General features: G+C 42.2%; 1 protein-coding gene across 2 annotated transcripts in view; it reads right to left on the bottom strand.

Moving 5' to 3' along the window:
* Window positions 1-5,224: 5,224 nt before the first annotated feature.
* Window positions 5,225-13,237, bottom strand: part of COLEC10 (collectin subfamily member 10) — a 134,838-nt gene continuing 126,825 nt past the window's right edge. For both annotated transcript variants that reach the window (XM_082258227.1, XM_082258226.1), the window contains 2 exons: window positions 12,632-12,727; window positions 5,225-5,830 (listed from right to left, as the gene is read on the bottom strand). In XM_082258227.1, coding sequence (XP_082114353.1) covers window positions 5,442-5,830; window positions 12,632-12,727 — 485 coding nt within the window. In that variant the 3' untranslated portion in view covers window positions 5,225-5,441. The remainder of the gene's footprint in view (window positions 5,831-12,631; window positions 12,728-13,237) is intronic.

The following is a 13,237-nucleotide window of genomic DNA, read 5'->3' as shown; positions in this document are numbered from 1 at the left end:
ATCACTAATGTCATCCAGGTCAGGACACTTGATGCAACCAGAGGTATTGCCCCTTCAACTAAGGCATTGCATGTGTTTGCCTAAACCATCCAGGACATGCATGTGGTAACAGGCACAACATAGACTGCCATAGCTCAGACTGAAACTGTCACTTACATCATACAGGATTGTCGACACTGGCAATTGTGACTTGTGCCTACCGGTTCATAGCCTTTAGATCTGGTTAATCTTAGCTGTTGCTCTCGCTCTTCATGCACCATATCTGACAATTGCAGGAACATCAGTATATGTGGTGACATACTGTTTCTTGCCCAGCTCAATCTGGTACACTTGGGGAATTAAGAAGCCCAGACGTCCACTGTGAGTTGTGCGCCCGTTGACACCATGGCGGTTACCTGGGACTCCTTCAGACCCCTCACACTCTGCCCCTTACCGATAAGCTGGTATAGCCGGCACCCCCGATTTAGGTGGTACTGCAGTGTGCTTGGTTTTGATGTGGCTGTATACCCAGGCATGTGTTTTATGTATCACAACGTTGTTTAATCATTGTCTATTGCCTATCAACTGTGTATATATTTTTCTACCCTTTTTCTATATGCTGATTAATAAAGTTTTTCAAGAAGAGACCGCTGGCTGCCCTATTCCCTTTTCACATATTTTGAACTACTTATAGGTCTTTCCTATTCTCTTTTGCTACTTTTCCAATTTATAGGAAATTTGCGTGGCAAGTCTCTAGCAAGAGCAAAGTTGAAGTGGTGAGTCCACAGCAAGAGCTCTGCAAGTCTACAGCATGAAAATTCAGTGACCCCTGTGGTGGGATGACTATTGCACAACATAACTGAACCAGAACTCGCAGAAGACTTGCAGAAAATTTGCGAAGAAAGTTGATCTGGAGTCATGCAATGCGGACTTGCTGCAATAGTGCAACAAACTTGTGAAGCCTGACAAGTCTAGCAATAGCTTAGCAAATCATTTTCAAACTTGCAGTACAATTGCTTGCTATCTGGGTGAGTCTGCTGTCATGAGATCCATCAGGGCGCCCCTTCCAGGAGTGGAGACCTTTCATCCACTTCAGCAATCTAAGCCTGCAGACTATTCTTGTTATAGTTTCAGGACCGCCATCAATGGACTCCTCTTTTTGCAATCAGGAAGCTACTTCATCTACAGGGAGTGACATGGGCTTCCAGAGAGGGACACTCTGAGACCACAACCAGAAGAAAAAAAGTGTCATATGACCACTGACTCGTGTAATAAATTGGGGCCTTTGATTTCTATTTTTTTAATATTTAGTTAGGCAATTAGTTAAATGGGGGTGGAGGGGGTAACTATAGTTGTGTGTGGTTGTGTGTGTGTGTGTGTGTGTGGGGGGGGGGGGGTAATTTGATCGGGAGATCAGCTTTTATTGAAAACTTCTGGCTATCTTTCAAACAAAGGTGACAAGTGTGACCTTAGCTTAGCATGAGGCTGATTAAAGCGGATGTTAATTGATAATAACAGAATCACTAGGAAGCCACTTATCTTTTGCAATGGAATTGGTTGCCCAATAGCAAGATGTCCAATCACATCTAGATAGGCAAGCAAGAATAACTGAAGCAAACTTTTATTTATTTTTTTCTTAAATCAAACTTTATTGCCATACAATAGGTCATGAGAACAGAACAAAAGCTTTCTCGATGCACGCTCTATCCCAGTAAATGATGACAAGCAATCCTAAAAAATATCATGTACAACACTAGGAAACATATATTAAAGCAATAATGTCAAATTTTAAAAATAATCTTCACTGCATCTGAGCACCATAAACCAAAAATACAATTTATATCATTTTTAATATTCAAAGCAAACTCCTCCATCCATCCATGTCTCTATGCTTTTATTTTCTTGAGAAATCACTTTGAAACACCCCCCCCCCTAGCATTTCTGGTCACGGCCATCTTGAGTAAGGGCAGATGATTCATGGCAGAATTTACTTCCTGGAATCCATCTGCCCTTAGCTTAAGCATGTGGAGAGTGTGCTTAGCTGAGAAAACTCCTCCTCCTCTCCTGAAAACTCCTATATGAAATGTTTTTCCTAGGCAAGAAACCAGGAAGTAACTAAAGACATGTAAAAAAAAAGTTTAAAACAAGTAAATATGATATTCTTTTCTATTTGCTAATGCTATCAGGATGAGGATTAAAAATAATCAACGGTGATGGGGAGAGCGAATTTCCGCTATAAAGATGAATTCCAAACCAAAGCCCTTTCTTTATTTTTTTTAGAGGTTCTAATGTATGTTGGGTTTAAAGGGCATGTACACCCTAACATCAGCTGCATTGTTCCTAGTATTCCCTAAGGTCTTAGGGCTAGAGAATTCTATCCATCTATTTTATGGATAAGAGGACAATAGGAGGGCTCTATAGTCCTGTCCTAGATTGACAACCAATGCTTCTTCTGTAGATACACTGGAATCAATGCACATTTTTTGTCTGAAAATAAATGAACAAAGCTTGAAAAAAAGAAAACTATTGCAGACACCATATCTAAGGACTAGTAAGATGCAAAACTATATTTTGTGTTTTTGGGTTTATATATGCTTTTAGTGCTGCCTGTGTCCCTGCTGGACAGATGAATGGTATAGTGTCTGATGATGGAAGCCTTTCAATGGCCTTTCACCACAATGGCCATATGGGGCAGCTAAGCTGTTGGAAGGCTTCCAAGATCAAACCTTATACCATCCAGGGTGAGGAATCATTGTTTAGAAAAAGGGATGGAATGAAGCTCCATATGGTGAGGGGAACACCTTCCCTAAATACTGTATGTATGTCTGTTCTCCAGTCCCTTAAGCCCCGTACACACGCACCGATTGTGGGCCGAACGATCGGCCGTCTTTTGTCCGGTGCTGTCGTGTAGGTTAAAAAGTGCTAAAGACTGCACACGAATTTTGTCGGCCAACAACAACCGACTGCAGAAGTGATGTCATGTGATGGTTAACTTTCCGTGTGTTTTTTCTTCTCTGAGCATGCCCAGTCTTGCTCATCTGCTTTTTGTCGGCCAAAATCTGTACTGACTGACGAACAATCGGCCGTTCTTTGTTGGCCTACAAAAATTTTATAGCCTGCACACCAGATTTTGTTCGGCCAAAAAGTCGCAGTCGGTTGTCGGAAGCATCATACTAACAAGCCGACAATCGGCCGATCGGACGTTGGCCGACAATTTACGGCCGACAATCGGTACGTGTGTACGGACCTTAAGACTAAACACTGGTGGCCAGTGGAAATAGACTGTTACTAAGAACAGCAGATTGTAAGTACCTACAACCTATGTGCATGGATTAAAGCGGTAGTATCCCACTTTTTTCACTTTTACCTACAGGTAAGCCTATAATAAGGCTTACCTGTAGGTACAAATAATATCTCCTAAACCGGCACGGTTTAGGAGATATTTACAGTGCATGCAGCCGCTCGCGCGAGCGGCGCATGCGCTCTGAAGGTCCGGGGGGACCTTCAATTAACTTGCCGGGAGCTTGCCGGAAAAATCACTCCCGCGCACATGCGCGGGAGTGACGTCATCGCGGCTCCGGCCAATCAGCGCGCCGGAGCCGTCTCTTCCGGCCAATCAGCGCGCCAGAGCCGCCGAACCCGGAAGAGACGACGAGGGATCATGGCAGCGCCCGCATCGATGTCCGGGGGTCCGTGTCGGGGCTTCGTTTTAAGGTAAGTTACACATAATGGGCTAGTATGCGATGCATACTAGCTCATTATGCCTTTGTCTTGCAGGTTTTTTTTTTTTATTTTTTTTTTTTATAGGGTTTACAACCGCTTTAATATGATTACCTTGAATAATTAAACAGTATTATCATTTTGTATGAAATATCCTGTATTTTACTGGAATATCTCAAGTTTAGCACTCTGAGGAAGCAATGGAATATTGTTCAGAGATAGTTGTTGCCACCTCCTGGAAGACTTATACGAGTATTGATAAATTAATTATATGAGCATCTATGAAAATGTTAAGGTAATAATAAGGGATGAAAAACTGCAAAAAAATCACGTACGTAATCCAGTACAGTTTGTTTCTTTCCTTTTTGCAGACAACGGTTTTCTAGTGATATGATTATGTGTTAATAAAATAACTTTTTTATGCAATATGTGCTATGAAAACATAAGACCTGTAGTTAGCAACAAGCAAGATCTTGATTGTGGCTTGGAGGCAGGGGATCTCTCCCTTTTTATGCTGCCCATGCATTATACAATCCTCTTGTACAATTTTCCTTTAGATTTACCATAACCATATAATATGAGGTCAAACCTAAACACTATTATTTGTGTGCAATCAGGCAGGCAGGTCCTTGCACTACATTATGCTAGGGCATGGGTGTGGAACTCAAAGGGCCGGTTGTATCTAATGCCTCGTACACACGCGTCGATAGTTGGCCGTGAATTTTCGGCCAACGTCCGATTGGCCGATTTTCGGCTTGTTAGTATGATGCTTTCGACAACCGACTCCGACTTTTCGGCCGAAAAAAATCTGGTGTGCAGGCTATAAAATTTTTGTTGGCCGTCAACATAACGGCCGATTTTCCGTCAGTTAGTACAGATTTCGGCAGCCAAAAATCTGATGAGCAAGACTGGGCATGCTCAGAGAAGAAAAAACACACGGAAAGTAAACCAGCATATGACATCACTCCAGAAGTTGGTTTTTGTTGGCCGAGAAAATTTGTGCGCAGTCTAGAGCACATTTCAACCAACACAACAACACTGGACAAAAGACGGCCGATCGGTCGGCCGATAATCGTTTCGTGTGTACGAGGCATAAGACTATATAAATTTATCCAGAGCTTTTTTCCTCAGAGAATAAATGCAGAAACTCAAACAACGATGACCCCCCCCCCCCCCCCCGAACCACATGTAATGGTGGGTGTGATCAAATTGCAATAACAGTAGGTGTATCTTAATAATAATAAATCAATTAATCCTTATAAAATCAGGAATGCACTCAGTGCAGAGTGCAGGGTTGAGGAGTGCTCTACATACAGAGTGCAGGTCTTAGGGGTATGCAAGATTCAGCACTCTTTCACAGGCTGTCTATATTTCTGATTTTTATTGCCTTTCTTGGCCCTTGTGTCTGTAGCATCACAAGGACAGGAAACTAGGGAAAAATGCCCCAATGTAGACAATTACCAAAAGTTCTGACTTTTACCTATCAAAATACAGTCAATAGGGAAAAAAAAGTTCCAGACAATTGAGAAGAATAATGATGCCACTGTATTTGAGCAGATTTCCGAAGGTAAAGTCAATATACAGAGTTTTCACAGCTGCTACAGTATCTAGCTATGGTATGAGAGAGGAAGGAATAAAGAGCTTACTATAGCCAGTGTGCACAGTTACTATTAGATGGGGTAGCATTACAAATACCAAGGTACACTTTAAGACCAAAGTTATCCATGTACTTTATTTTTATATCAACCCTTTTTCATAAACTCACAAACAAAGTAAATTGTAAGCTGACAATCAACATCATTCCAGGCGCCTGTGCTGAGCATTTCCACACAGTCCTCGTATCCTGATTTGTCATTGGGTTCCCCGGACTTCCAACTGCTGAAGGTCTGTAGGGGGGTGTTATCCACATATACAAACTGCTTCTCCTTCTCTAGATCATTGATGCCAATGAAGACCCTCAGTAAACCCAAGCTGGAGATATATTCTGCAATCAGCGAATTTGTGGCTGCGTCCTTTGGCATCGCCAAGGTGCCCCCTCTGATTCTGCACTGAGTCAGTGCATCCCGGTAATTACGCTCTTCTTTCACAATGTAATAGAACTTCTCATCTGTTTCTCGGATACCAGCAACCACTTGATAGAACAGAAAATAAAATAAATATGACAAATTTTGCAAGAGCTTACTATCCACTGCAACAAGGCTTTTCTGATACATCTGAACGTTTACTCAGTCTGATTTCTGCATGTTGGCAAAATAAAAATTTCTGTAATGCAAATCATACCATGAAAGAGTAAGTTATGGCAGGTCAGAGGAAAAAAACCATACCCCCATCCATTTTCTCTACTCCAATGGGTCTCTATGCAGTTTTAATTCCAGGTCTTGTTCTATACTGTGTCTCTGTGTAAAAGTGGCCAATTTGGTTCAGGATTAGGGCTTGGTTCCTCATGTCAGAACTGCCCTCTGATGACGAGTGGTCAGATGACTGATGAAGAAATATTCAAAAAACAGCAGGACAATGAAGTAGAAGCAGAAATGTCCTTGCACTGCAGCTACAGATTGCTCTCCAAGAAGGAGAACAGCAAGCAGTGCCATCACCAAATCTCATGAGACTAGCAGTCAGGAGCACAGTGCCTTATATCAGTGGTTCCCAACTCCGGTCCTCGGGACCCACCAACAGGCCAGGTTTGCAAGATAACTAAATTACATCACAGGTGATCTAATTTGCTGCTCAGTGATTGCAGTATTCTAGTCTGCATCCCCCAAGGTAATACTTAAAATCTGGCCTGTTAGTGGGTCCCGAGGACCGGAATTGAGAACCACTGCCTTATATGACCACATAAAGCAGATGCATAGCTAAGACTCCGTTCCCACTTGTGCGTCCTGAAAGTTGCAAGATTTTGCCTGGACTTGAAGGCGTGTGTAATTTTGAGGTCCATGGACCTCAAGTTGCATCAAAGTTGGAGCATAGTAGTGCAGGGACTACTTTGAAGTCACACAGATATGAATGGTACTAATTGGAAACCATAGGGTACGACCTGTCATGCAACTTTGCAGTCCCAAGTTGCAGGACAAGTCACACAAGTGTGAAAGGGGCCAAAGAGACCTAATATAAAGAAAGTGTGCTTCTATTTTTTAGGCAGAGTCCCAATTATTTCTTTATTATGGGTACTTATATAGCACCATCAATTTACACACTGTATGCAGTATATTTTACATTCACATCAGTCCCTGCCCTTGAGGAACTTACAATTTAAGGTCCCTAAATTTCATGAATATATACACATACTAGGGCCAATTTTGACAGGAGCCAGTTAACCTACCAGCATTTCTTTGGAGTGTGGGAAGAAACCAGAGTACCCTGAGAAAACATATGCAGGCACAGGGAGAACATACAAACTCCAGGCAGGTGGTGCTATGGTTGGGATTTGAACCAATGATTCTAGTGCTGCTAGGCGGAAATGCTAAGTAGTTAGCCACCGGCAGCACAGTAGTCAATAAAGCAAACAACTGTCTTTGGATTACATGATATCTATGCCCTGCTGTGACCTAGTGACTGTCCGGGAACCTGTGGTCAGGTGGCTGGAGATTGGGTGAAGTGCATAGTTACGAGGCATTGCCCTTCCATCTTATTTCAGTGGTCAGCAATGTGTAGGAACATTAGGCCCATTTTATTCCCAAAGTCCCAATTGAGGAGACATATGCCTACCTGTGTAGCTATTCCCTGACTGTGGGGTTGATATACTAAAGGCCAGTAGGCTGTTCGTTTTGCAAGGGAATTTTCCCCAGGGCTTTGTGAATGTGGTGAAGTTTCACTTTGCAAAGAATACCCAACCATGTGCAAGGAATATGAAAAAAGAGCAATTTTGCTTACCGTGATTAGAGTATGACGTTCAGCATACATGTTATACTTTTAAAAATAAAACTAAAAAAAAATAGGGTTGTGGGACTTTAAAGGTCCTACAAATCAGCTTCCATTACCATATGTCAAAGTGTCATGATAGCATTGTTGTTGTATATACATGAAATACTAAATGTTTCGGTATTCATTGTGTGTGTGTATATATATATGAGTGTATCATCATGTTTTTGCCAATTATCTAGTCACGTGTCATATACCTCATATGAAAGTCCCAACCCTCTCCTTTCATTATAAAATTAGGGATGGAGGTGCATGACAGCGTAATGAGCTTCATATCAAGTGCCACAACCCTCCTTTATGTAGCTTATCAAATTCAGGGATGGGGGTACCTGACCGTTTGATATATATTTTTTCTACTACTCATGTACTTACATGCATCCTTACCATGGATGACAGACCTCTTTTTTTGGGTCTGGATAACTTATGTACTCTTAGCACTGCTGCATACGAATGGCCATATTGTCAATTTATTTCAATGTGGTCTGGCTATGTGGGGAGAGCTGGGAAAGAAAAATGAGAAATGACAAACCGTGGTCGGTCAATCTCAAAAGAGACCAACTAAGGGCACTGAGAACTCAAAATAATATAAAATAATAATTTTATTAGGCACGTATGCCTGAAAAAGAATAGAAGGGGGGATCAGGGTGGTGTGGATGACACTGAATGACAAAACAGTTTAAAAACAATGAAATACACAAATGCACATGTGCTATGAAGACTCAAACACTGATACCTAGATCCATTGGAAAAAACGTCAATATATGCAATGGTGGCTTAAACGGCCTAAAAAATGAGGCCTCCAGGCACAGCTAATTGCAAAATGACCTAGTGTGTGAAAATAGCATATCACATGACCGAACATGCATCAACACACAATGTGAATTGATTGCCATGCTCGGTGATGTAGGAGGACCTCCCAAATATATACTATGAGCTCAATGTCCCAATTGATCAATGGCTGGTTCCTGAATCAAGGTTTCATGGAGTATGCCTCCTTGGAATAGTCCTTGTCCACTTCCATGTTGCAAGCAGCACCTGGAGCCTTAGGACAGTTACATGTCATTTCCAATGCAAGGAAAGGATTACATTCACCAGAACCCGGGTTCTGTGTGCTGATGAATGTTCGGTCATGTGATATCCTATTTTCACACACTGGGTCATTTTGCAATTAGCTGTGCCTGGAGGCCTAATTTTTTAGGCCGTTTAAGCCGCCATTGCATATATTGACGTTTTTTCCAATGGATCTAGGTATCAGTGTTTAAATCTTCATAGCACATGTGCATTCGTGTATTTCATTGTTTTTAAACTGTTTAGTCATTCAGTGTCATCCACACCACCCTGATCCCCCAGTCTATTCTTTTTCAGGCATACGTGCCTAATAAAATTATTATTTTATATTATTTTGAGTTCTCAGTGCCCTTAGTTGGTCTCTTTTGAGATTGACCGACCACGGTTTGTCATTTCTCATTTTTCTTTCCCTGTATTAAATTTGTCCAACGGTTACTGTGAAAAATGTAATTTTCATAAAATATACTTTTTGGGACTAATTTATTAAAATCCCCCACTGTGGGATATTGATAAGGCCATTTTTTGGAACACTACATTTTGCTTCTTTATATGTGGGAAGAGCTGCCTATTGTCTTAACCTGGGAGCTGTGATGCCCATCAGGAGCCCTCTCTCTCCCCTCCTTCCACATGACGTGGGGGACAGGGCGGGTGTTTCCTCTTGCACATCGGCGTCACGCATCGCGCTGTATGCTTTTTCTACTTATCCCCCTCACTGGTTTGATGCTATTTTGGCTAACACTTCTGTTACGCACTGTTTATACTCACTTCATTTTATTGTGTATCGGCACATGCTTTCATGCAACCCTAGCTACCATTTGCTTTCCCACTAGGGATATCTGTATGGTGGTCCTATTCAATATTTTCCACAGAAAATGGATCTGTCTCTCAATGCACCAAAGTCAATACCTTACAGCTCTTTACTCACTTTGTTCTTTCTCCATAGTCACAAAGGGTAATGGGCTTCATCTATCCATGCCAGTAGCTACATTTAATACTTAGTTATATATTTTATCATTGTCATAGAAATCTTGGGAGATACCATTTTGTTTAAACTACTACACCAAGACCCCTACTCCTCCAGGGCCATGCATGTGTGTGCCTGTGTTTCAGTGGGTCCAGAAAACCACAGCTCCTGGGACAGACACTCCCAGTGGTCCCCACTGTCCAGTACCGCATGTTTGAAATTGGAGCCCTTTTAAAAGTATTTATAGGACGGAATTTCCATTTTTTCCTCCTATATTAACTTTTTGATCCCTGTCATTTGGGACTATAAATATACCATATTGGTATCTCATTGAATATACATTTATTGTCTTTTTGCAGATATAGATTACTCATCCGCTCCTGAGGAAGTGGAGACTATCCACGAAACGCGTAGACCTTTATGGATGCAGTTATGTATTTTTACACCTACGTTCCATTATAGGACAATATTTGTTATACTTTAATCATATTATATGGAGAACAAATTAGCTCCCATCACCATATGTTGCAGTGTCATGATAGCATTGTTGTTGTATATACATGAAATATTAAATGTTGCGGTATTTATTGTGTGTGTGTATATGTATATATGAATTCTCCAATTTCCATGTGTGTATCATTGCAATGTGCTATTTTACCTGTTTTTGTACCCAAATAAATATGTCATCATGTTTTTACCAATTATCTAACCATGTGTCATATACCTCATATAAAGTCCCAACCCTCTCCTTTCATTATAAATATGTTATACTTACCTGCTCTATGTAGTGGTTTTCACAGAGCTCCTCCCTCCTGCCGAGTGCCCCCACAGCAAGCAGCCTGCTACGGGCACCTGCAAAGCTTGCTTCCAAGCCGTTGCTCTGTGTGTCCATTTACACACGGAATGTAGCTCGGCCCGCCCCCACTCTTTCCTCATTTGCTCCCTCGCTGTGATTGACAGTAGAAGGAGCCAATAGAGACGGGAGAGGCCCTGGAGAGCTGAGGCTCCCATGCACATTGCTTGAGGAAAATCAGGCTCAGGTAAGTTTTGGGTGGCTGGGGGACTGCTGAAGGTAAAAACTTTGAGCCTTTACAACCACTTTCACCGAACTCTGGGAAAAATTCCCCTGCAAAGTGAGCAGCCTATTGCCTTTAGTAAATCAATCAAGCGCAATATTTCAGGTGTCCTGCTGGCTAACATGTTAATTACTGCACCCCAAATGTCTCCGTATGCCATCAGCTGTGCAGGATGATTCAACCAAGAGCATCAGAGAAGATGAGTGGGGTGCACAAAAGGAGCAGATAACAAGAAGGTTATGCGGCAGCTGCTACTGCAGGAGATTTTTATGAACTGAAACAAGTAAAATACAATCTTTGCTAGGTGAAATAGTAAAAAAAAACCCTTCCTGAGAAAGTCTCACCTCTCAGTTCCTTAAAGTACAGCAGGACTTTAGGTGAGTTTGTACATTGCGCATTTCACTAACTCTTTGAACTGATTTATTAAAAATTCCGATTGTGAACCCTTGGCTCCATTCACACTTGTACGACTCCAAAATCCCACGACTTTGGAGTGCAACTTTGATGCAACTTTGGCACAACCTTGGATGGGGTGAGACTTTCATGTGATTTTTGAGGGTTTACATTGCAGTCTATGTCGCTCAAGTCACATGAAATTCAGACCAAAGTAGTGAAGGAACCTTTTTAATGTTGCGGCAACTTTAAAGGAGTTGTAAAGTCAGAAGGGGTTTTATCTTAATGCATTCTATGCATTAAGATAAAAAGCCTTCGGTGTGCAGCAGCCTCCCCAGCACCCACTAATACTTACCTAAACCCCATCCCTGTCTAGCGATGTCCACGAGTCCCTTCTCCATCTGAGACGCTCCCTCCTGATTTGCTGAGATACAGCTGCGATGCCATTGGCTCCCGTGCCTGTCAATCAAAGTCAGTTAGCCAATCAGGAGAGAGAGGTAGCGGGGCCGAGCAGCAGCTCCTTGTCTAAATAGACATATGGAGCTGCAGCTTGGCTCGGGTGCCCCCATAGCAAACTGCTTGCTCTGGGGGTACTTGACAGGAGGGAGGAGCCAGGAGCTCCAGCCAGGGACCCGAGAAGACCACTGCACAGAGCAGGTAAGTATAACATGTTTGTTATTTGAAAAAAAACAAAACAAGACTTTACAATTACTTTAGGTCCCCCATATTTGAACAGTTGTCATTGAACAACATGAGGTGCAACTTTTCATGTGACTTTAGTGTCCAAAGTTGCATGAAAAGTCACACAAGTGTCACACAAGTCTGCACTATTTATGTGCGAGGGTGACTAGTTGACTCCACCCCCACTGACAAAGTCCCCGTAGGACGTAACGCGTATGGTAGGTGGAGTCTGCTATTCTGTGTACAGGGGTACGCTGTACTCTGCATCTCTAACACTGGAATTTTATGATGAGCTGGAAACGTTTTATCTCTGAAACTGTCTCTCTTTTAAATAAATTGAATTGATATATGGTCTACACTTAGATCTTTTCCCCTTTATTCTTTATCATCTGATGTGTGGTTTACCCCACCGTGGGAGTGGAAGCTGATTACCATATTTTCAAGAGTGACTGCATGGCTGGTGTTAATTGGAAGAAGTTCCTGTGATCCTGATTTAAGCTCTTTTGACCTACTGGTATTACAGGGGTCTTTATATGAGGTGAGCGCATCTGAGTGCCTCTGGTGAAGGGAATGTCACTGTGCGTAAATTTTTTCCAGCGCCCTGTGTGGACTATAGCGCTCACCAACTGATCACTGATTAAGATGCTTGCGGCTCAACACCTATACATGGACTCTTCTGTCTTATTTATCCATTTATTTAAGGTTTGCCCTGCACTTTATGTTTGTATATGAATGGAACCTAAACCTAGATTTGCTGCAGTTATCCATTTTGAACTCACAGTTAGCAAACACTTGTGTTGAACACCTAAAAATGTGTATTCAGTATACTCACCATTCTTTACAAACGCTAAAGATGACTTGAGATGAGTGACTTTCAGGTCCAACTGTCCAACAGCTCGGCGGTACCTTCCGCAGTCACAAAAAGTGCCTGGACCAAAACAGAATACAAATAAATCAGGGTCTCATGGTCACCATATATGTCCTTAGAGTGCGATAGACACCTGGGTAGAGATGGGTGATTTGAATCACAAATATGGCAAATGTGGAAAAGTCCCAAATGTTCGATTAAACTGGAGCTGTTTTTCTTAAACTGGAGAGTGCAAACTCTGGTGCAGCTCTGCATAGAAACCAATCAGCTATTTTTCAAAGCTTAAAGTATGTAGCACCCTACAGGTAGGTGCTAGGTAAATGTATAGTAGGCCCTTGTCTGCCTAACAGCAGGGCTGTGATTTGTTAGCTAGGGTGTCATGGCTTCCAGATGTACCTGCTGAGGGGAGAAGTTTCCCCACTGGCTCCTGTGAGAGGCTTCTCATAGGGCAGTGTGGGAAGCCCAATCAGGGGACACATCCCAGCTTGTAACTACCCCAGAAGGTAGAGTATGCTGCAAAGGCTTCTGGGAGTGGGTATAAGTATGGAGGGAAGTGCGTGTTACGGCGTC

The sequence above is a fragment of the Pelophylax lessonae genome (assembly GCF_965119305.1).
Source record: "Pelophylax lessonae genome assembly, chromosome: 5".
NCBI classification, from domain to species: Eukaryota; Metazoa; Chordata; class Amphibia; order Anura; family Ranidae; genus Pelophylax; species Pelophylax lessonae.
The sequence above is the reverse complement of the archived record's forward strand: the minus strand, read 5'-3'. Positions and strand labels throughout refer to the sequence as shown.